The 25,017-nt window shown below is 48.2% G+C and overlaps 1 protein-coding gene across 1 annotated transcript in view; it reads left to right on the plus strand.

The window, feature by feature from the left end:
- LOC144158561 (U2 small nuclear ribonucleoprotein A'-like) overlaps window positions 1-25,017 on the plus strand; it is a 32,779-nt gene that overhangs the window by 5,794 nt on the left and 1,968 nt on the right. The window contains exons 4-5 of the mRNA XM_077689516.1: window positions 2,844-2,946; window positions 11,275-11,572. Of these exons, the coding sequence (XP_077545642.1) occupies window positions 2,844-2,946; window positions 11,275-11,572 (401 nt within the window). The remainder of the gene's footprint in view (window positions 1-2,843; window positions 2,947-11,274; window positions 11,573-25,017) is intronic.

The raw sequence follows: 25,017 nt of genomic DNA on the forward strand, positions 1-25,017 counted from the left end.
CAAGGAGTAGTGACACGAAATTTCAAAGCTGTGATACCTGTGTAAAATGCTTCTTTTTTATCAGGAGATATCTCCCAGCAAGTTTTAACAGTAACCGTTCAGTATAACATATTTTAAATCCATTTTCATATTTGCCGACACGAGAAAGCCCAGAGCGCGCAAGCATGACATCATCTGCTCCTTGCCCCAAACTGCCGGCGTTGGGGCTCCCGTGACTTAGCCGACGCGCTGACTGCGGTTGGCGCGTGCTGCCACGTCGGGTGTACACATCGTGGTTTTGTGACTGACGTTATGCTGCCGGGATGCGTGGGGATGGTGAAGACCTCAGCTGGTCTGGGCGCACGCGTGCGCTCGCTCGCATGCGCGTCTAGACCATCAGGGGTGAGACAAGAATGGTGACGTCAGATGCACCCTCTTGTCATGACGGCCACTCGGCATTCGTTGTGTTGAAACGGAAACTGACACGAATAAACAACGCTGTAAATGATTGTTTACACTGCGACCGACCATCTAATGTCCCATTCTATGATTAGTGGACTAATAGGAACCCATATCAGCGAAAACAACATAACACGAAAATTTTGTGTCAGTACTCCTTTAAGCTGCCCCAAATTTGGGATTTGGTGCTCCAAGATGAAGGTATATTTTTGCCGTAGCCTGCTTCAAATTTGAATCTTCCTGCTCCAAAACTAAGATTTTTTTGCTCCAAAAATTGCTCCAAATCCAATTTTGGCTGTTGCACCCCTGTGCGCAGCGCCTCGCATAAGTTGCCGTGTAGTGGAAGGGCTACGCCAGGGCAGTCTTTATGAAAAGGTGTGCGAGGCTGCTCCCACAGTCGCACCACTATTGCACTTCAGGAGATCAGCAAAAGGAAAAACAGTCCAGTAAAAACAACGCAACTCGTGGTGCTCTGAAAAATTTGGTTGCATAAATGCCCTGCAAAAGTTCAGTATGTGCCAGCAGTATGTGCCAGCCTCAAATTTTGTGTGCCTTGACCCCACAAACTTTGTCTCCATATGCCGTGTGTGATTTGTGTAGCCAAGGCTGCCTGCATAGCATTGCCTGTTGGGTCAGCTGCTCCCCAACCAATGCCTGCCTGCATGCTGGTGTAAGCTGCGCTCGTCTCCAAGGCCACGTATGGCGCAGTGTGCCTCCTACTGACTAGGCACATCATTCACCAGAGGTGCTACACTGGGGTGCCCTTCGCACTATTACTGGCCTCCCGCGACAGACCCAGTAAAAGAACTGCACGCCATTTACAGCTCAGTGGACTGGACACAGCCAGGTTGGATAGTATGCGCCACTCGTTATTGCTGGCCTTCAAGAACAGGTTTTTTTTACGTTTGGTGCGTCTGCTGCTGTATTTAAAAGCACGCAGAGTATCTGAACAAAATACTTGGGACTTGATGTCAGTCCTGTTGCCATACCCGGCGTGGTGACTCAGTGGCTTAGGCGTTGTACTGCTGAGCACGAGGATGCGGGTTCGATTCCGGGCCGCAGCAGCCGCTTTTCTGATGGAGGTGAAAAGCAAAAACGCCCGTGTGTACGAGATTTCGGCGCACGTTAAAGATCCCCAGGTGGTCACAACTAATCCAGAGCCTTCCACTACAGCGCGCCTCATCGCCTGCCTTGCATTGGCGCATTAAACCCTACAATCAATCAATCAATCAATCAATCGGGCCTGTTACCTTTATACCATTAACTGTTTCTGCTAGTCACATTGGTTATGGACCATGTAACTTCGCCACGTTTCCCTTGATGTGTTGCGAGTAAATTCCTTCTTTTTCGCTACTGTTTATCCAATACGTACTCCATGGTATTCACCATTAACCTCTATTGATTGCATCATGTTTTCACCTAGAAGTGGCCGATTAACACTCGTGACCGTGGAAAAATGGTTGTTTTTGGGTAATCCAAGAAATATTTTTTTCTGCCACAGAAATAGATTGATGCTAAGGTATCAAATCATAAAGGAAAAATATGTCTCTCCTAGAGTATTAATTTCAAATCGCAGATTTATTACAAATATTAAAAATTATCAGAACAAAAAGAGCAACAAAAAGAAAAAAAAGCAGTTTCTTGACGCGGTGAAACGAAGGTCGGCTCCACTGTTTGTGCAGCCGGTGCCAAGTCCTGCCCGAATGAAGCCGACACCCTGCAGATAAGAGCTGTGACCTTTAGAACAGGCCGGATATGTTTACATCAATGTGCGGCAGCGGTAGAACGACCAGAAGAGAAAGAGAACCTTACCAGCAGATACCTGCTGATGTTCCAGGGCGGTTTGACACGCTTATGTTGTCCGTACTGACATCTGATGAATCGATGTCTTCTTACGTGTCTGTGCTGCTACCATTATCCAGAGATTACAGCTCGGATTCATGGGAATCTGTCTAAACTTGCCGTTTCTATGGAGCATCGGTGAGCGGCATCGATGCCATAACTGAGAGCACGTGCGGCCGACCATGAAAGACCTTTAAAAGTCTCTCCCCCCCCCCCCCCCCCCCCCGTGCTGGAGAAAAGAAACCTGAAAACGAAACTGATAAAATGCTTCACCTTTTACCCTTTGGATGGTGTTAGCTCTCCAGAAGCGCTTGAAGGGTGCTGCACTCTGAATTTGTATTCATCGATAACAAGCTATCGATATTCATGCTATCGATGGAGCGCGGTCTTGAAACTGTTAACGTGCTTTGGCGTCCACTTCCAAAACTCGTACAGCTGCCCCAAACTAGCATTTTTCCTGGTGCAATATGGAAAGTGCCGCATCCATTGTGTGGTGTGCTGTGTGCGTAGTTGGCTGCTGAAACGCTGAGCATGTGTGTGTGTGTTCCTCTGCTGTGGTGCAGCCTGATGAAGAACCCAGTGACGGTGAAGCGACACTACCGGCTCTACATCATCCACCGGATCCCCCAGCTGCGAGTGCTCGACTTCCGTCGGATCCGGCAGAAGGCAAGCCTCTGGCGTCTCCCTTTGTCTTAGTGCTTAGTCCAGTGAGCTGCTGGGGCAGGTGGTTCACCCAGGCAGTGACGTCAAGGAAATCTGGTCATCATGTGGAGGAACACTGGGGCTAACGGTGTCCCGAAAGGTTCACCCCAGAAGTTTGGTCTCCGGCGCAGGGAAAGAAAGGGCCTCTGAAAATGCTTAGCAAAGCAGCTGAACACTGCTGCCGAAGGGTCCGCTGCTGTTGCCGTGGCATTGCCTATGTTGTGGCTGCACTGTCCAGGGGTAAGGTTCGTAGGGGTTTTCAGCCGTTGGCATTATCTCGCTGGGTTCCTCATTACCGTTCACAGTAAAGACTATTCTAGGACACCGACCCCTACAATCGACTTCGCAGAAGGCAACAAAAGCCCTTTTTGCGTTCTATGAAGGAAACAGGCTTAGCTGAAAGACTATAGTGCTCGCAAAGGGACTAAAGTGTGTGCGCGATCCTGCTCCTTTCCCCTCTTTTTTTGCCTGCCCTCTCTTTCATCCCCTGCACACCCCTTCCCCAGTGTCGACTCTGTCGAGTAGCAATCCGGGCTCTAAGCCTGGATAACCTCTCGGCCTTTCCGTTTGCTTCTCTCTCTCTCTCTCTCTCTCTCTCCTAATCGGAAGTTCAGCCTTGTGGTAGCTGGACAGACGCAGTTTATGAAAGACACGGAAAAGATTTGGAAACAAGGCTCAGCTACACTTTGCGACCCACTGAGACGTGGAAAGTGAAACTGCTGCAGAGGGAACTCTGTGGAAGTATGCACGCCGATTTCACATATTGAGTCATACTTTCTTGGGTGAAATTTTTGTTTTTACTCCGGTAAACCATTGTCATCATCATCAAGTTCGCAATGATGATCATGTATCCTTGATCAGGTGCTGCATATTCGAATACAGTGTACTCTTTTTTTTTTTTTTTCCTGATTTAGAGAATAAGAGGGTCTGTTGTGACGAACGTAGACTGTACATTCACAAATTGGTTATTTAGTGTGACTGGGGAAGAGGCTCGGCCCACTGCAGTAAGAAGCTTAGCGTGATAGATCAGGAAAGCAATTACCGTGCTTACTCTATTCTAATGCTCACCTTTTTTCCAGAAAATATTTCCCGAAATTCTATGCACCTTAAATCTAGCACCAGTCAAAGAACTGTTAGTGGTCCTCTTATCACTATCGACACAACAAGGTCCTCTTAACCACACGTTTGCGCCAGCAAAGCGTCCAGAATTGCGCAGCCTGCGACAAAGCCAAATTAACAAAAATTTAGCCAAGGCTTGTCGCTGTGCGCAGAATGATGGCACTGACTGCATGCGAGGTAGTACACACTATAGCAGTGCACGCACGCACGAAAAAGATGCACATGCATCGACGAGGGCATTTAGATTTTGCTGGTTGGTGGTGCAAATGGGCATTACCTGCGCGGCTCAAATGTCACGCACACCTGGTGTGACTTGCTCCGCCAGGCCTTGCGGTTGCTTTGTGTGTCAGAAAAGTTAAAAAGAGCACTAGCACGTAGAAAGCACCCCCTTTTAGATAGCAAGCCAACGCTTTTCCACATATTGCCCTCACTAGTGCACCCACTCCTATAGAGGATTCTTGCTCCCTGAGAGCCTCTCGCTGAACTTTTTTTCCCAGAATTTTTCGCGATGCGTTTTTAAGGGCGGGGTGGCTTGCTGTAGAGTGTTTTCCAACCTCTAGGGTGATGGAAGCTGTCCTAACACAACAGTAAATGAAGTTATTTTGCCCATAAGCAGCTTCTCCTGTGGAGAGAACGTGTGCACTTTTTTTTTCCCGGTTGCAACGAGAATCAGGTGTGCGCTAGAATCAAGGGTGTGTTAGATTCAAGTAATTGTCGCATTTCAAAGTTATGAAATATATACCCATGACCCCTACCACTGCCAGCACCATTTGTGGTGACTGGTCTTGAGAATATTACACGCGGCAGTGAGGACACAACAGCCACTGTCGAGGGAGTAGGCACACTGACCCACAGGTCACGGGCTCTACCTTTTAGTATTGGCGCTGTCATCGTTGGCTTCAGTGGAGTTGCCAGAGCCATGGAGGCTGTGACCGCCTAGTATCGGCTGTGGTTGCCTTAAATGATTTAGGTAGCGGGTCGATTGTTACCCGTCATCTAGCTGCAGCTCTGTCTAGAAATTGTGTGGCCTGGTGGCCATGGTGGGCATTGAAGTGGATGCCCGCCACGAAAATTTCTGGCGAATGCCTTGGTTGTGCTTATGCCCTTGGCATAACTCTTTAGTCATAATCCCTCTTCTGAGTGAGTTGTTTTTGGAGGACTGTTCTTTAGAGGTCTGGTAGCAGCTGATCCAATGCTGTCCTGAGCTTCCGTCTCACTAGCAACTCAGACGGGCAACACCTGGTGATGGTGAAGGCCAGAAAAAGATGCGGGTCTCTGCAATCTTATCTTTCTTTGGGTTGAGAGTAATACCTGCGCTTCGCAGCTTCGTGAAAACATCCTCCAAATGTCAAATGTGTTGCTCGAAGGTGCAAGAATACAGGAAAGTGTCGTCGAAGTGCGCTGTGGCATGTTGTCAGTTTGCCTCTCTGAGAGCATGATTGATAAACTCCTGAAAGGTCACTGCAGCATGAACGGAAGCTGTTTGAGTAAACTTGATCAGCTTGCACTGGCTAGAACTAGCAGTTTTAGCTGTGTCGCCCACGAAATTGTGAACTTGCAATTACCCACATCTAATGTGTATAATGAGAACCGCCCAGGCTAGCTGTAATTGAGTTAGTACTCGCCATGGGAAATGCATTGTTCTAAATGAAGTTGTCCAGTCAGCAATAGTTCATGCAAAGACAATCGGAACTGCCCTTCTTTTTGACTAGCGTGGCTGGAATCCCCCATGGGCATCTGGATTGCTCCCGTCAGGGAAGTTGATCCATGGCGAGGTTGCTCACTTCCATTTTAGCCTCACTAATCGTTCTACATCGCTGCTACCAATCCGACATTGCACCAGGTTAGCACAGCCAGGTCTCTCTTCGAATATTACGCTAAAAGGAGTCGGCAAGGCCATTGCACGTGCATGCTCATGTCTTGTATCGTATGTTGAGGCGAAAGCCTTGCGCCATGTGTCTTGCCGTTCAGCTGACCTTCACAGTCCTCCAGCACAACTCGGTGGGTTTTTGTTTCGAGCTATTTAGTGAATAGCACCTCCACGAACCCTAGCTGCGGAGGGGTGCCTACAGTCGCACGCACTTGGTGCCTTGCAACACCGTAGACCCGGCCGCGTGTGGGTTGGACCCAGCCGTGCTCCAGCTGTGCGGCACTTATCCATGCACAGGGAAAGGGCCGTCACCCTGGTTGCTCAGTTGATGCTGAGGTTGGTTTTAAACCTTTACTGCCCCTCAGCTGAAACAAGGCACAACTTTGACCCATGCTTCTCTGGTTCACCTTGAGGAAATGAGCTACGCACCGTTTTCAACCGTTTTCAACCTTCAACCTCAACCGGACGAAAGGAGCGACAAACAACTTCCCCCCCCCCTTGTGCAAATCAGATAATGTGGTGTGAACCTGCTAACCAGCGATAGGTCCACGCCTGATTAGCCGCTGGCACGAGGCACGAGGTTGGGCACAGGTTGTCTGTTTCAAAACAAAGCGCATTTACTTGCACGACACACAGGAAATACAAAACGAACCGACACGAAGGGTAATAAAAAGAAAACGAAGCCCAACTTAGGGACAAGGCGACTGTAACAGGAGGGGAAGAGTAAAGCAGACAGCAGGCGGGTTTGGGGGGCTTCCCCCAGCTATAGACACGCGCACCCACACGCACAAGACGTACACTAGGAAACAGGGATAATCATCTGGGGAGTGTATGTGAAGGAGGACGATAATAGAGGGCAATTTTAGACAGTCTGAAGAAGAGTGGAGGAGGGGAAGACGGATGCTTAAGCTGTGGGGCAGTTGGTGGTCTCTCGGGGGAAGATGTGTCAGTCCGCTGATCGTTAATGCAATTCTGGTGCACCTGGGTCGTGCGCAGTCCCCTCCTTGAGGGGATCTCTCGGGGCCCGAAGTTACCTCTGTCGTCACACTTGGGCCTACACCACAGCCTTCAAAACCCTCCACCGCATGACAACCACGTGACCTTCCACTGCCACCTTCTCGCTTCATTTTCCCCCCACAAGTCGCAAACTCCGCGCTGCGCCGAGCACACAGTCTTTCGGCCAGTGCGTCTTCCGAGACTCTGGTGGGTATTGGAAGACCCTCGCTGAAACACATGGCCCACCGATCCGTAGGCCACAATGGCCGCGAAAATGCTACTTCTCCGCCGGCATCCCCCCCACAAGCCCCTAAAATGGTGAGCTAAAAAAAAAAAAAAAGACAGCCAGGGAGGGAAATGAATTCCGCGACAGCCTCCAACCATTTTTTGCTGTCATTGACTCTTTGAAAAGAGTGTGCTCTGAGTAAGCTTTGAATTTTTCACTTGAAAAATGCCAGACACATTTCTGCATTTTTATGCCATGCACTCCGATGACAAACACCGTGCAGTGAGAAAGAAAATTGTCACCTTTCCTAGTCCCCAAATGTCTGTGGTGCACGATTGGGGTTGACTACAGAGCACAAAAGATGTCTAATCGTGGCCGGCTGATCGAAGTCCAGTGGTGGAGAATACCCGTGACGTCTCTTTAAAGGGACCCTGCAACACTCTTTGAGCAGTGCAAGTAAACCTGCGCGACGTTTAGATTACACTGCCAGGAATACCTGAGCCAAATATTACACGTGCACGTGAAGCGGTGAGCGCGCAAATCGATGTGAAAGACGCGGAAAAACCAACCGCTCTCTCTTCAGTTGTCCTCATTATGCATGGCCTAAGGGACGTCACATAGGCCATGGCTGCCCGATCGGCTGTCACTGGTCAACTTCGCGGCTAGATTCTCCCATTTCCGTCGTCGTCATCGCTGTGTACGAACCTCTTCTATGCCTGAACCTGTAGGCACAGTTTTGCCGTTTCTTTTGTGTTTTGAGTGCGCGCGGAACTTGAGTGGCGAGCTCAATACTTCTCTTTCAACGGGAACACTCGACTACAAACGTTTATTGCTTCAAAAACGCCCTACCAGCCCGAGCGCGCACTTGCGAGCAGGCACCCATGCCTGCTTTTTTGTGGCACCAGACCGGAAATAGGCCCCTCCGCGTTGCGGAGAAAAGGAGAAAACTACCCGGCATGCGATATATCGAAGGCCGCCGAAGAGAACGCCGCGAGCCGCCCCCCTCTCCGGGAGAGAGCGCACAGCTTTCGTCGCGTTCCGCGGTCGAGTTGAGAGGGAACGATTATGCGTGATTTCTCATCGCGCGTAATTTCGTTAATTGTAAACGGATTTTCATAATTCTTGCGGGAGGAGATTTCTGGGACAATAGACTTTATCCCAAAACACATTACTAGCAGTCGATGGGAAGTGTTGCAGGGTCCCTTTAAGTGTCAGTCTTCGCCTCTCTACGAACACCATGTGCGGTGCCATCAGCAGTGCAGACGTTTTTTTTCCCTTCTGGTAATGAGTTCCTTGAAGGCTTTCATGAACAAATTTTCGTTTACCCTAAGTACAGTGAATAACCATTCTTTGGGGAAACAAGGAGATACATTGTATACTGCACCGTGGTTTTGTAGGTGGGATCGCGGGGTGTTACAGTTGTGCGTGACATCTTGCCTAAAGGGTGCGAATGCCCGGAAGGCAAGGTATTTCCGTTTTTTCTAAGCAAATGGTAGGCAAAGCTGCTCTTCTGTTCTAGCTGTAGCGTTCCCTTTTTTCTATATAGTGCATCGCAAACACGGCAATCTTGTCTAGCTTTGTGCTCTTAGAAACCACAATGAATCTTCTTTGTAACAAAAAGGGCACAATGGTGAAGTTAGTTGGCAGATTGACGGTGCAGGTTTGTTGTCAGGCACTTGCCTCAATTTTGGCCGGCCCTCCTTAACTACGTAAATTGGCCTTCACAGAACCCATATTTGTGATACTGGTGTGTGCGGCGCAATTGTGTTTTGAAAGCAAAAGTTATGTTTTAGCGGAGTGACAAGATAGCCGAGGTAACGAGTAAATAATCACTCCAAAAGAAGACCAACAGATGCGGAGCGACTTTTGTGAACAAGCCCAAAAACAAGCTGTAGTTTCCTAACTGCCCACACTTGTGAAGCAAAGTTTATAATTGTATAATGACAAAAAACTCACTTTAATACTGTGTGGAAGTTGACGGGTAAAATTAACCATTTTGTATCGTGAAAATATCCACAACTACGAACAAAGGCCCCTATTGAAGGTTCAATGGAGTTTCCTAGTCCCTGACCTGTTAATGCGTGTGTGTTGGCAATGTCAACCTCCTCAGTGCATGATTAACTTGCTTTTCGACCCCTCAAGGTGTGTTTTGTTGCACACCTAAGTACATACACCCAATGTTGCATGTGTCCAATTCATCTGGAGCTGCCACTTTGGCTGAACCATACATATTTTTTCTATTTTGAAAGCCACTGGTCGGTTTAAAGCCCAGGCATCAGACACTTTGACACGTAAGGCCACAGCATAAGCGCAATGAGTTTTTCATTTTTTCAACAATGTTTTTTCAACAATGAGTTTTTCATTTCGTTTTGGTAATGAGCTTTCATGATGTTCATGTGCGAGAATGGGTCAGACCTTGGCACAAGTAATGTAAGTGGAAACGGTCACCCTGGATTTTAGTACAAGTCAGAAAGGAAGTTGGGAGCAGAGGATTGGAAAATGGCGATAATACTTTTAACACTGCAAGGGCATGCGTTGAGGGGGTTTTAAATAAGGCTACTTTTTTATGCCTTGCTTTGCCCCATACGCTGAGTTTTCTTCCCAGAACTGACGTGAAAGTTTATGAAACGGCTATTCAAGTTTATTTTTCTTAAGGCAATTGTGTTAGTTGTGTAACATGTCTTAAATATATAGTTATACCCCATTAGCCAACATGCTAGAGCATTTGTGGTTAAGGTCACCACACGAGCTGAAAGTTGCCGCTATATAAAGTTTAATACCATCGATACAAGATGAAGGCAGCAGGACAGCTTCGGTGTGTTTGTTTTATGGCATAGATGAGCGCTGCAAACCCTTTTTTACAGGAGCCGTTTATTTTTGTGCTGGGTAGTTACCCAAGCATGCTGGAAATATTGTCAATTTAGGTTTTGTTTTTGGAAATTGGTGAATACTTGCTTATATTTGTAGCTGTTTGAATGCAATCATTAGTTGTCTTGCATTTGCCTTGAAAACAAAAAGCACTCTTTGCCCACCCCTAACATGTATTTAAAGTGGCTGTAGCATAGAGTTTCACACAAATTTTACTAGCAAGAGATCTGGTGTTAGTGTCAACGTGAGCGCTCAGTGAGCATGAGAGAGAGAGAGAGACAGACAGACAGACTCTTTGTTACAGAGAAAGCAGAGAGGTTTTTCAGCATGAATTCGCCGACATGCTACTCTGCGTGGAAGGGGGCAAAATGAAACAAAGGAAGTAGATGGAAGAAGAAGAGTAGGAGACAAGAAGAAAAGAATAAAAATTAAAAAGGAGAGAATAAAAATTAAAAATGAAAACAAAAAAAGTCCTGTTTAAGGGCGCTGAGTAAAAACTTGACTGTACACGCTAGGGAGATGGCTACAATGTTGTAGCGGCGCCAGGGTACTCGAGGTACTCAAACAATGCAGACAGGGCTTTGCGCTGGGAGGATGGTGAGTGGAATGGTCCAAGCATCAAGCTTGCTATACTCGGTGACAACTTAAGAACGGCATTGGAAGTTGCCGCTGTGCCTTATCCCCGTAGCCGGATGTTTCTCCGCGCCACGCAAGTAGGGCGTTACTGGGAATATTTTGAACATGGCGTGAGCCGTTCCCGTGATTTTGTGGACTTAATATGCTTATAAACGACTCCAGTGACAACAAACAAACTGCTTGAGACAAGGCAGACGATATCACGCATTCATAACAAACCCCTTTCAAAACGCGCGCGCACTGATGTCATGGGTCCGGTGCTTTGGCGGAGTGACTTACTACATGAGGTGGTGCCGTTCTTGAGTTGTAACCGAGTATATGTAATAGTGGGTACGAATGTTCTACTTGTCCTTGGCATGGCTTTCCAAGAGGCTCTAAACTTGTTATGACACAATAATGACATTCGCTCTTTTTTTTTCTTCTTCTTCTTCTTCTTGCACGTGTGGCGCGAGTATTAGAGAGCCCCGACGTCATGTCTGAAACTGGGTGTTTTGAGGGGCTGCTGCTACACGAGGAAGGGCTCGTGTGTTCCCCCAACGCACAGTGTGGTCACCCGTGGCTTATCGTGCCGCTGCAGGAGCGCCAGGCGGCCCAGCAGCTGTTCAAGGGCAAGCGGGGAAAGCAGCTGGAGAAGGAGGTGGGCGCCGTCAGTGGGGGCCGCCCTGCCGGGCACCCTCCCGCTTCCGCGGCGGGTGCGGGAAGCTCCACAGCCGCGCAGCAGCCCCCGCAGCCGGCCGGGGGTGGCCGCCAGCTGGAAGCCCTCAAGCAGGCCCTGTCGCGGGCCACCACCCTGGACGCCGTGGAGCACCTGGGCTCGGCGCTGCAGTCAGGGGCCCCCCTCCTGGCACCCCCGGCGTCCACCAGGCCCCCCGGAAGTGGGTGCTCCCCTCCCTCTCTGCACTCTCTCATGGGGGTACTCTCGCAGCTCTGGCTAGGGCGGGAAACGGCGGAGGGGCTTCATCCCTCGTGGTACAGTGTACTAAAAGAGAGAGGTGTGTCGTTCGGGGCCGATTAGGGGGGTCCCTTTTGCGATGAAAATTTCTGCTGAGGAAGTCGTGTTGTAAGCAGCGTCCTGGCGGCCGCTGCTTACCAGTTGGTTTCAGAAGTTTTGTTTGTTAAGTTAATCCTCATTTATTTCCCTAAACAGTGTTGTTATAATGGTTAGATTAATGTCAAAGCTTTCAGATGGCGGTGGCTGCAATAGGAGTTCTATGGGGAATGCCAGCACTGCATACAATTTTTTCATCGCCAAAGGGACCCTCGCTATCCACTGTTTTTTTTCCCCCACACGACACACCTTACCTTCTGGGACACTAACCGTGGGGCACTGCTCCACCTGCCGCACGCAGCCGTGTGGCCATGGAGCGAGAACATGAGTATGAGGTGAAACACCCGTTGCGGCAGGGCAGGTGAGCGACTCGATAATGTTGCAGTGAACACTGACGTGGAATACGAAGCTTTGCAGCTGCGGCAGTAAGGGAAAGGGTAGCAGCCCCCTATATGGACAAAGGGATTGCAGTCACGATCCATTTTGATGCTGCGCAGCGTAATGCTCACCGGCCATGCAGTTTCTGCTCCCGCGTCAAACGCTGGCAGCATAAAGGGGACACTAAAGGGTGGGAACAAGTTGGCCTGTGTCAATATATTGTGGTGCTGATAATCTCAATTCACCATTCTCGAGACTAGCAGTTGTTTAATAAGGCAGAGAATGCCAGAAACATGAAAACATTTGTCAACGTCCCGTACACTTTTGGGTACTATGCTTCGTGACGTCACAAAAGTTGTGAACGGAAATAGCGCGTTGAAAAGCATCTGTTTTCCTCAAATTAGCCATTACTATGCGGTTGAGCATGTAAAATTAATGTAAATCAAAACTTTCCGTGGACTGATCTAATTTAACGAACACAGACTGCAGCTTTATACGTCACGAGACAGGCTGCTTCCCCCCCCAGTTTTCAGTTTCATTTCGGAAAACCATTAGTGCGCAATTAGTGAAGTCAATAACATGCCACGGTAAACACCTGAGCATCTGCAAGCAGTAACCCTGGCAGGAAGCGGCAAAGGGAACAAGATGCACTGCACGTGGTTAAGCGACCCAGCTGAGCTTGTAATTTGTTCTTTGCGCATGGATGTTGCTGTTGCTAAAGCATGCCCGCGCTTGGTTCAAACTTTACCACCCATGGAAGTCAGGGTACTTACTGCAGGTGGTTGTCTGACCGATTCCGAACTTGTGCCGTTCCGTCCGCCGTGAGCTGCTATCGATAAGCAATCCGTAAATCATACATCGCAGAGCTCTACCCTTGCTATGGTTGGGCCTGGCAGAGCCTCAATCACGAGGACTACTCGAGATGAGTGCTGCGATTGCAGTGTATCATTCTCGCTAGGTTTGTGTGAGGGAAAAGATAACAAGATGGATGTGATCACCTGAGCGATGCCTAGCCCAGCATTTATACGTTGACCTAACCGGGCGGCCGCGTTTGCCTGGTATTTGAAACTGTGTCATGAAAAATTGAAAGGAAAATGAGAGAGAGAAATGATAGGTTTTTTACTTATTTCTCAGCAAATAATACATCGTTGCTCGTCGAACAAGAGCCGAGAAAGCTACGAAATTTATGATCTTTAAGTTAAAACAATATTTCGTTCAGCCTTTAGTGTCCCTTTAAGCCCTAAGCTCCTACTAGCAAAACTGACAGCATCGAACTTAGTCCTAGGTGATGACTTGGCGGTAAACATTTACGATGAAGCTAATACCGGCCGGCTTGTTTGTTCATTCTTTGTCATCCATCTTGGTGCCCAGCATGCCGTCTGCTAACCCTGCAATACCACTTCATGTGCATGGGCAGTTGGAGTTAATGTTTTCTCCTAATCACCACTGGCGAACCCGTCGGCCAGGGGAGCCATTTCTTGTCATAGAGACGTCAAACTTTCATGAAGCAGCAGCATCGCAGGCATTAGATAATGGATTGATTGATTATAGGGTTCAACACACCAACGCAACGCAGGCGATGAGGCGTGCCGTAGTGGGGGGCTCTGGATTAATTTTTACCACCTGGGGATCTTCATGTGCGTCGAAATCTCGTACCCACGGACGTTTTTGCTTTTCGCCTCCATCAGAAAAGCGGCCGCCGCGGCCGGGAATTGAACCCGTGACCTCGTACTCAGCAGTGCAACGCCTTGGCCACTGAGCCACTGCCGCAGGTGGCATTAGATAATTGCTGTGTCAAATTGGGGAACACAAAGAGGGGGAATGTTCCAAAGTTTCATGACTGTCGGGAATGTTCTGACATAATGAATCAAAATATGGGCTTCAAAGCCTCAATAAGATAAGGCTCAATAAGAATGGGTTGAAATTTGGGCATAAAAGCCTCGCTAAGACACACACACACACAAAAAAAAAGAAATCTGTCTGGAACAATTCTTTTATTCCCCTTTTTTTATTTTCATTTTTCGTTTAAATTGTCACCACAAAGGGTGTCAAGCTCTCGAGCACACATTCGGCAAGCTCGGGCAGCTGCTAGCTTGCATGTAATCCCATGGGCAGCCAGCACTGATGAACAAACACCCTTATACCCCTGCTGCGGAGGCATTTTGGAGGCCTTTGAACCAAATGTCATTTGACAAAAATGCCACGTTTGAGCTTCTACGTGGTACTTTTCAACGGCATTTGGTTGAATTGCCATTTGGGCCAAACAAGCACCACCAACGAACTTCGAGATTCTAAAAGGCCTTTAAAACGCAAGCAATCAAACTATCAGGGGCAGTTTGCGCATGCAGCATTTACAAAAATAATGACATTATTACGAGTAAAACTCGGCTTTCGAAAAGCATGCTCTTCACAATTTTTCACTTGCTGGTGTTTTCTATTTCTCAATCTATGATTAACTGGTAACTTTGTGGTCTTGACACTGGCACGAAAAAAATCAGACAAAAACAACCTATGTCAGCTGTATTGTCCATTCTGTTTTGAACATACAGTCTAGTCTTACAACAATATCCAAGTGGCAAGGGAATACCATTGTTATAAGCGATAATTGTTATAAGCGGGTTGCGAAAAAAAAAGTTGAAACAGAGCTCAAAACATTTCAATCAAGTGCAAACAAGGTCGTACTACTACTCATTTGCCGAACAGGAGGGGCTCTTGGATTTACAGTCCGAGACTCACCGCGGTCTCCTGAGAAGCAGTCCGACATTTGATTTCCCCATGTAATCTTATGGCTTTGGGGAATCTTCGAACTACCTACCTGCGAGCTATCCGCGGTGAGTCCGAGACTAAATCGAAGAGCCCCATAGACGTTTTGTCTGCCGCACGTGAAGTTAGCGCACATCTCTTCCAAGAGTGCTCCACATAGCTGACTGAAAGGTCCTTGGTGGAAACGAAGTCCCCAAGGGACTGTATTGTGCGTTGTTGGACCTCCTGCAAAGACACTACCCAAGTAGGCTGCACAACCACGTCGTCAGAGTCGTCACTGTCCCAGCTGTCCGCAGCATGTATCCGCGCGCGCAACAATCACCTCTTCAGTGAGGCACTGAAACATTTCCAAAACGTCGGCCCCGACATCCCTTCCCCGGGTGAATGAAGGCAGTTTGAAGAGGGTAAAATATGGCCGGTCGTGGAAGAGGCACCCAGCCAAATTCAAAGCAGTGTGCTCGTGACACAACATTTGAACACGCGAGCGGGTACGGGTATGATGCCAAAGCGGTGGCCCCGGGAGGGGGATTCGGAAGGAAAGATGCTCCTTTCCTCCTCTTGCTTCCTTGTAAGCTGTGCAGTGGACTCGTTTTCTGAGGGGTGGAAGAGATGCGAGGCGCATCGCAGCTTGTGGCGCATGCCGCCAGCGCGAACAGCCAGTGTCAGCTCGCATTTTTGGTGCTTGCTGGAACCGGATTGAATTGTTATATCTAATATTGTGGCACTGGAGCATTCTATTAAGGGGGGACGAGGGTCTTAAAACTAACTTTTTTATTTATGGGTAGAAACTTATGAAAATTTGCACACGGATGTGCTTTTCTCTGTAGATTTCAAATATGCAATTATATTTGAGCTGGTGCTGTTAGTTCAAAAGTTATCATACAAAGTCTAAACCGTAATTAGGTAATTTCTTACGCAGCTTTAATGAACTTTCGCATTGCATTTTGTCGCTTTTAATTACATGAATGGATAGCCAGAGAGTTCCCATACCCGATGACATTCTTCGTTTTTCTCTAAAGTCACAGCATCCTAAAAAAATATGTCAAGTACAAAAAATGGCAGTATTGGATATTTTGGCTCATCAAAATAACTGCAAGTCATTATTTATGCGTAGCCTAAACAGAAAAACTAAGAATGTCATCGGCTGCCTCAGGCTGTACTGAAAAAAATGGTACCAAGATTGACCTTATGAAGCAAAAAGAAGTTTCCTAAAAGCTGCGTAAGGCTGAGGGAAGTTACCAAAAGTATGAAACTGAGAAAACTGCATTTGAAGTTTGGCCATGTGTTATGAGATGAACCGTCAGTAGTGTAGCTTCAAAATTTCCCAGTAACAAAGACATGTTCTTCCCATTTTCAAATCTGTCTTTGGATTCCAAAAATGTCAACTAGAACTGGAGATACAAAAGGCCAAGTAACGGACCCAATCAGGAATTTAGCAAAATTTATCGACTTCGAAGCGGTTGGCATTTTGTTAGCGTTGTGAAATCTGGTGGTGTCTTGCTGGCGTCGTGAAAACTGCAACAGTCCTTCATGAAGTGCCATCATCTATTACAGTGCACTGTGGTACCCAGAATATTGTGTACGGCAAAAGTGTGAGGGTGAAACTTGCTTTAGGTGCCCCCCTTTTTTTGTTCTTTGGTGAGGCTATTTCATTCGCGGTTTTTATGCTGGAAGTTTGAGAGGATACAGGGGTGGGACACTGCGCAGTGCGTTTTCCGCAAATGCATCATGTTGTTGGCCCTCAAGAGTTTTGGGGAAAATAAATGTAGCCGAAAGGCAAACTTTCTTGGCCTATGGGGATAAACCCATAAGACGCCTTTTTCCTTCAAGCCGTGCATGGTGCGGCTATCTCCATTGGACATCACGGTTGTGTACCGCAGCCCATTCTTGGAGAGCGAGCGCTTGAACATTATCAGGGCTGCCTCTACATCCATGCGTCCTGCACCACAGTCAATGTTTCGCTGAGACTCATGGTCTGCCAGCCAATCTTCGTAGCCCTCATCTGAAGCTTTGGGTCCGATGGCGCAACCTAAGCAAAAGTTAAAAAGGACTACATGATCAATCACCAAGCCGGTGTACACTTCAATGATGCAGCCCACTCCAATGTGTGACAACCGTCCCCTTGTCATCCACGTGCCATCAAACATCACATCTATGTTGTTTGGCGGCTGACCAAGGTTCGAGTACAAGTCCTTGATGGCACGCACACTATCAGCTTCAGAGGCTGCTGCAGTGTCCTCGCAAACCTGAACCACTTTCCTCAAGTGCACTTTGGAATGTCTTGTGGTGCAGGCCTCTGTGGGACAAGTTCATACCAGCACAAAAATCTGACAGAGCAGTCACCCCCTTCCCGATGCTTTGAATACTTTTCAAAGCCCTCATATTCACTTCAAAAAGAGTGATATTGCCAGATCCTTCGGTCCTTGGCGAGGAAAAACGTTCCACACGGTGTTCACAAACCGAGCACGTCACCTCGAGCTTCACGGCGAGGCCGTACTGCCGGTCAGGCTTCCTCAAATCCGGCGCCGCCAGCCCGCACTTGCCGCACCTGACGTGCGCAAAAAGGTCCTTCAGCATTGCAAAATCCACTAAGACAAAATCTGTGCCGGATTCTTCCTCTGAGTGCGCCAAATCCACTTCAAGGAGGTCGAATTTCCGCTGCGTTGCTTACTTGGTCTCCATTCCGCGCTTGACCTCGTCCGCGTGTTCCGTACGCGCGGCGATCTCCTCCGCCGTGTAATACCTCGTGTCAAGCCGGCAGGACGTGCTTGGACCAGGTATGGATTCCGGAGGTGGTTGGTCAGGCGATGGGGCAGGCGAGGCAATACGAGGCGGCGAACGATTCTCATCCGGCGGAGTCGAGCGGCCCGAAGTCGCACCACGCGACCTTGGGATAGGCGGACGACGCTTTCGCTTTCCGTGCGCATGACGGGTTGTCTTCTTCAAACGTACGTCTCCTGGCATCATTCACGAAAGTACGCGATGGAAGAATTAGAAGAAACTGTAAAAAAAAACTGCTCTAAGCGAGCGCTGCGCCAGAAGAGCGGACTCCGTCAGACGCGCGTAGCAGACGCCATGATCGCGACCGCCATGACAGCAGTCGCGCCGACCAATGGGAGGGGTCGTATGGCGAACTCAAACCGCGCGCGCCCGCTCTAGCCAATCGGCGACCGAGAAGGTGCCTTCGGAAAACTGGCAAGGGCGGTCGTTCTACTCAAGCGACGCCATTTTGAGATATCGCAAAATGCGCACAAAGAAACAAGCTTCAAAACAAGACCAAGATGGCGGCGATCGGTCGGCTGCTTCGCCCGCGGGGCGCGCGGGAATTTGAAGCAACTTTTGCCCAATTCCGGGCATTTCGTGGCCCTCGAGGCGTTTCAAAACATGATTTTAGAGTATTTCCCGATAGAATTTCGCGTTGATATTTTGAAGGCAGGTGCTTGAAGGTACAATAATTCCAAAAATTGGATTTTCTCAAAATCGATATTTTGGCCATTTTTGACCATTCTAAGACCCGCGTCCCCCCTTAAGCGGTTTATTTTACCATAGAAGGCGTACAAAAGTGGACGGTGCCATAGTTGTTCATCGTTATATCCGATATATTGTTATACACGGCATCATTATAAGTGGACTCGACTGTATTTTGTTTTATTCCTTGCCGCGGTTTTGATTTCCAACCACGGCAGCCGCTACTTAGATGGACGTGAAAAGCAAGGACGCATGTGTTTTGGGATTTGGGCACACATTAAAGGTCCCCAGGTGGTAAAAATTCAAAAATTCATGGCTTGTAGCTTATCAACTTTACACCGTGTCGTGTATGTGGCTTAGCTCTATTTTGAAATAAATTTCTTGCCCACTAATGTGAAGAAACTGTCCAGCAGAGGCGATGCCGAAACATACGCGGAAGCTTTCAGCTGCCTTCGAGAATGGTCATGTAGAGCTTTGAAAATAATTTTAGTTCAAAGGGCATTTGTAATTTCAAGAGCCATTGGACTCAAACGTCCTTTTACCCACTTTCTGGCCTTCCGGTCTGAACTATTTTGGCAGTTTCTGGTGCGGCGAATAAAAACAAACTGTGCAAGACAAACTCGCAGAATATTTATTTTTTCTCTTAAATTCTGCTTGCAACTCGTTCACCGATATTTGAGCAGCGTGTGAAACCGCTTGAAGCATTCTCATGGGTGCAGGCCAGGGTTGTTGCGGGAAATTGTGCAGAAAATTAGTTTTTTTCCTGCCTCTTTTTATTTTTCTATCGCTCAAACAGCACAGTCCTTGCTGCTTCAGTGCAGGAGCTTGTAGACAGAATGGCTTGTCCCAAATAGCCTTTCCTTACAGTCCATACATTCTGAGAGGCCCCGCTTTTTGGATCAAGCCGTCGGATCACCCACAAGCTGTTCAGTGAGGTGGCGGTGGTACTGCAGGTTTCGCTGCTCTTTCGCACTATGATTCTGCAGCTGCGTGCACTTCCAAATAACACTGCTATTGACAAAGGAAACCTCTAGATGCCAGGAAAAATTTTTTTGCCGCCTAGTCGTTGTCGTTTAACGAAATGCGTAGCTCACAGAGTAATGGTCCCCCCAGTGCTGTCGCCATTGCCGACATGGTCTTTGTCACTCGGTTCTGGCGAATCACTGTCATCACTACCGGATAGAAGCACGCAATTCACTTCCTAACTGGAGTCGCCATCACTTTGGCTAAGTGCACCAACGTAGAATGCCCCTGCAATGGGGAAAAGCGGCCATGTTTCTCAGCGAACAGCACGTACGTGAAAGAGCTCCGGAATCCAGAAAGCCCTTGCTAAACATTGTGCTGCACCGTAATTGCAAAATGAAGAAAACTTCAACAAAGTTCACTTATTCCTCAAGAGATGGTGCATCATGTTTGCAGCTAATGCACACGTGGCGCAGTGAAAGAGAATCGCGAAATTTAGCAGCCTTGAACACCCATGTCAGGCATGTCCTGATGACAGACTGCTATGGCCATTTTGCATTGTCGGGAACCCCAAAGGGTTGGAGAAAGCCTGACTCGTCACCTTTGCAGCACCAGTAAGGTGCTCATTTTGTGCCCCGTGTCTCCATGTTCCCGACAGATCTTGTTCGGGTGTGCCACGCCCTCACGGCGGGTGTGCACGTGGGAAAAGTAGGGCTGAGCCTCAGGGTGGAAGGGGGACGAAAATCTTCCTAATAAGGTTGCCACCTTTCCCCGAAAAAAAAAAAAGGGCCCTTCAAAGAAGGTGGGGGGGGTAAATAGAATGTTTAATTTGTGTTAAAAAAAAGACGCCATGTTTTTGACATATTGTAGCTTTTTCTTAGAGAGAAATCAACATAACCTTTTACTGAAAGTGATTGAGAGCTTGGTTATTGCTCTGTATGTGCTTCACTGCAAAGTAATCGCAATTACTGACCGCGGCGGCAGCATTTCGTTGTTTTGTTCCTCCCTTGGGTCTCCCTCCATTTCAAGCAGCGCGTGCGCCCGCATGTTTTCTCTGCTCGCGTGTCTTTGCGCAGCTTGTCGACACATGTTTGTTGTCTTAGTTGTTGAATTGGTGCTTATAAAATGCCAAAACAGACATAATCACGCCACGAGGGCCAAAAAATTGGTCAATGACGGTCAGTTTCAAGTATGGACTGGCAACCGGCCCGCTGATTAAAAAACCGGTCTGGCCGGTCCAAAACCGGGCAGGTGGCAACCCTACTTTCAGTTGGGACCACTACACCTGTGCCCAGGGTTACTCAGTGCACACGTATCGAAAGCCCATTCGTGTTTGGCCCCCCTGCTCTGGGGGCAAGCAGGGGCAAACGTGGGGCAAGTTGACCAAACTGCCATCTCTCAACAGAGAGTTAAAGCAGTGTGCTGCTGCCGTATGTCGTGAAAGGAAAATGGGGAAAACATAGGTCATCACCACCTAAGTTGCTGTTGCCTGATTTGAAAAGGAAGCTTTATTTTGTGAAGTGGTGTTACTAAGTAAATGTCTGGAAAAATGTCTTGCATGGCTTGTATGATGAAGTGGAGTTGTGCAACGGGGGTATATCAAAGAACTCTGCTTAGTGCCAGGGGGATGCACCACAAAACACCCTCCAGCTGGGCTCTAGTTACCTCTAGTGGTCAGTCGGGTGACAGATTTGTGGCGACCGACGGTACTCACTTTCCTTCCCCTCCACTTGTCATACAAGCTGAGGCTGCACTGTGGGAAGACAGTTGGGCAGGTGCCCCCAAAAAGCTTGCGTGACTTGCCAGCCACGGGCTCTGAATGCAGTTGGAAGGCAAAAGAGCAACAAAGACAACATACCCTTGTACGGGGTAGACCGCTTATGACATGTGTCTCAGGAGCCGCAAAAATCCGCACTACTATAACCAAAACATGCACAAACGAAACACAACCTACCTTCTGAATATTCTTTAGTTAACATCACGCGAATGAACACATTTTAACCATGGCCAACACATTTATTTCGCATCCGTTTGTCCACACATGCTAAACAGAAGAACGCGGTTATCTTGGCTTGGCGTTGCCTCTAAGTGGCGCTCTGCACCACCTCATCCTCATTGACACTAAGGCACTTCAGCGCTTGCTTGGACAAGCCGTTCTGTCAGCAGTACGCCTTCAATTTTGCCGAGCACTCGAGTGCTTCATTGGTGGTGGCAGATGGAATTTCATCATCCTCGGTCTCCTTTTCGGAAGCACTCACACCTTCCCTGTCGGCGACACGAACCGTCGCCACTATAGCCTCATCGGTGGCCGCCTGCTCACAGATGGGGGACTTGTCATTGCCATCGTTGTTGAGGTATTCCTCGAATGTGTCAGTTGCTGAGACGAACTCGTTGCTCACGAGGGCAGACCTCGTCAGACACGTCTGTGGTGTCGACCACGTCGTCGCTGGGCTCATCGACGGCGACTGGGGCATCATCACAGCGCACAAATACAGCCTTGCAGAAGCACTTTTTGATGGTGGAGGCTTTTGTCTGCCACCTAGAAGTGGTGATCATATCTATTGGGCTCCACAAGTTCACTTTCAAGGGTTTGTTGCATTGCACCACCCTCTCACAGATGCGCTTCCTTTAGTGCGCCTTGGTCGAGGGGCTGGCTCTTGGCAGTGGTGTTCGGGGGCACGTACTTGAGGTTGATGGCTCTCAGTTTCGCGTGGGAGTTGTCCAGGATGAGAACCACACTGCGCTTTTTGGCAACCATGTCTTCATCAAACTTCCGCAGCCAGCAGGAAAACAGTTCCCGAGTCATCCCCATATGCCTGTGAATCGGCTTTGTAAGTCACGGGCAGGCATTCTCGTCTTTCGAAGCAACGAGGCCGAGCCAACTTGCCAATTATCAGCAAGTGCCCGTTTGTCCGAGTCGTCCATATTCGCACAGAATAAAATTGTGGCGCGCTCCTTCGGCGCTTTGCAGCCAGTGCAGGGCTCGCCTTTCATTGTGAGCGTGCGGTTCACAAGCAGGTTATAAAAGAAGCCTGCTCCGTCGGCATTGTAGACGTCCCGGTTGGCATGAGCGAAAAGTATCGCCTCGATGGTGAGGTTCAGCGAAGCCTGAATGGAGGCATCATCGACATCACCCGCCTCGCCGCTCACCACCTTGCACGTGATACTGTGGTGGTCTTTAAAGCGCTGCTGAATCCACCCGTTCAGCGGGTTAAAATCATCATGCCCCAAAAGGCTGCTGAAGCATTTGCTTTCGCCTGCAGCATCAGGCTACTCACTGGGACGTTCTGCACCCGGCCTTGCTAAAGCACTGGAACAAGGCCCCATCCACATCTTTGTACTTTAATGCCTGAATTCTTTTTCGGTCTTGCATTTACAAGCTTTGCTGCAGCTGCTGCCGCACCTTGTCATGATTTTAAGTGCAGAGCACTTTAGGTGCTCGCCTTGCCGTCCTAGCTCGCTCACTCGACCCAAGTATATAGAGCACCAAGGTGCAGTCCCAAGGTAACGCTGTTGATCATGGCGAACCCCAGTGGCTTCGAAAACAAAGCGGTTTATATAGTCATAAGCTTTCGAAACTCGTGAACTGCTGGCGCTTGTCATACATCTCCCCGTTATTTAGCGCAAATAAAAGTGTAGGTACACTTGAGGCAAAATATACGTAATTAACGGGCAGCGCCCGCGTTTCTTTAGTTAAAGACGACCGTTGGTTTTTTTTTTTACGATAGTAAACACAAAATGTGGCAGTGCAACACCGGCACGTGCGGGGAGAAAAGCACAAAGAGAACAGAACTCCCGCTGGCGCAGTTTCAGGCAGGGGGCACGCAAGCACTGCGAAGGGGGGGAATTTGAATTGCATAGGGTGGTATCAGTGAGTGGATAACGACGCCACAGCCCATTATGGCGAATCACTTCTCTGCACTTCCGATAGCTTTCACATTGAGTCCAACGGCTTTGATTTCTTTTCCATATGACAGACACAGTTGTGTCGGCGACGCCCTACTTCCTTGCTGCTAATAACGCCTTTTTCATGCCGCATTCTGTGTCTGACAATTTGCTCCTTTGTTTCAAGAGACAGCGCTTGTCTCTTCTTGACCGAATGGAGGGCAGACGGCATAGTGGCAGAAATGCTGGCCAGAGACTTGTGCAGCTGGGGCGAAGCGGTCAGTCAAACAACAGGCTTTTTGCGCTTGCAAATGTCCGCACAGCGCTGCATGAGAGACACCGTGTATCCGTGCCTCCCGAGCTTTGGCGCTCGCTTCTCGCTGCGGAGGTTGTTCGCCCTCCACTACCCTCCCCTCTACCTTCTCCGCATTTTCTCGGTGTTTCTCCGTTCGTTCCACCTCTCTGCATTTCTTTGCGGGCGACACGAAAAGGAGGTTGGCAAAAGCGTCAGTACCCTCTTGTGTTCTTCTCTCCGGGTTCGCCGCTGTTTTTGGTCCAACTCATCCCCTCCCCAGCCGTGCGACACAAGTGTTGTTCGACTGCTTTTTGCTTTTTTTTTTCTCTCTCTCTTTCTGCAGCCCCTTTCGTTGCGCCCGCGCTTTCGTGGTCTTCGAACGGCTCGCTAGCTGCTGTGGCGATAAGCGGGCCCCTCGGAAACCGCACTATAAGTGGTCTTCTCCTTTTTGCGGCTGCATTGTCAGCAATTTGCTTGGTCCCGCACTATAAGCGGTTCACTCTTTCGTTATTGCGGGAAATTGACCAATTTTGAGGGGTCTAACAAAACATTTTTTTCTGTGCTTTACATAATGGTTTGGCACACATTGCAGTAACATAAAATGCAGATAATTCCACACGCTTTCCGACGACACCAGTTTTAATGTCATAAATAATAATAGCGAAAAAAATTATCGAATTCGGAATTTTTGTTCAGGCATCGAAGAAAATAAAAAAAAGTAAGTTGTGTGTAATAAACCACCAGTAGTAAAAAAAATTTAGAATATACATTTTGTAGGGAAACATTTCAAACACCCATTGTAGAAAAAAAATTGAGTTACGCGGTACAATTTGTCAGATATAAAAATGTTAGCCCGCATGGCACCCGTGCCTTGCGGTGAGGCCCAACCTCTATTTGAAATTTTCCTATAATGGATGCTTCTCTAAAAGAAACCTGGTGGTTTGACATTATTAAAGGCCTCAATAAGCCTCCAGGTGATGTAAAATACCTTGTCAATGATTATGAGCACCACAATATCGAAGGCATGCAAGTGATGCGACAAAATCCGCTTGGAGTTGAAAACCAAACTCTTTGGTGGATGCTTGTTGACGTTCTGATGACCACCTGTCGGTCAGAACTTTCATTTGCGGTTTATTATCATGTTCTGACTCACTATGGTAGCCCTGCTTGCAGGAATAAGGTACAATGCGCTAGAATCGTGCCCAACACGCTTTCACGAAGCCGCCGTCGTGCTATTAAGGGAGCAGACTGGTCTTAGAGCTATTTTTTTTATTTACTAACCAATTTTAATGAAACTGCACTGCATTATAGAGTTCTTTGTGCTGATTTCACATCTACCATTAAATTTTTTGTAAGTTGATTATATTTTGAGTTAATTGATGATTAATTGCCGTTATTTTGGGTCACAGTTACAAAATAACCACTCCATACAAAATGGCAATTACCGTATTTACCCGATTCTAACGCGCACTTTTTTTCCGAAAAAATAGGCCGAAAAATCGCATGCGCGTTAGAATTGG

The sequence above is a fragment of the Haemaphysalis longicornis genome, unplaced genomic scaffold, assembly GCF_048455015.1.
Source record: "Haemaphysalis longicornis isolate Haplotype H1 unplaced genomic scaffold, Haemaphysalis longicornis Haplotype H1 scaffold_10, whole genome shotgun sequence".
NCBI classification, from domain to species: Eukaryota; Metazoa; Arthropoda; class Arachnida; order Ixodida; family Ixodidae; genus Haemaphysalis; species Haemaphysalis longicornis.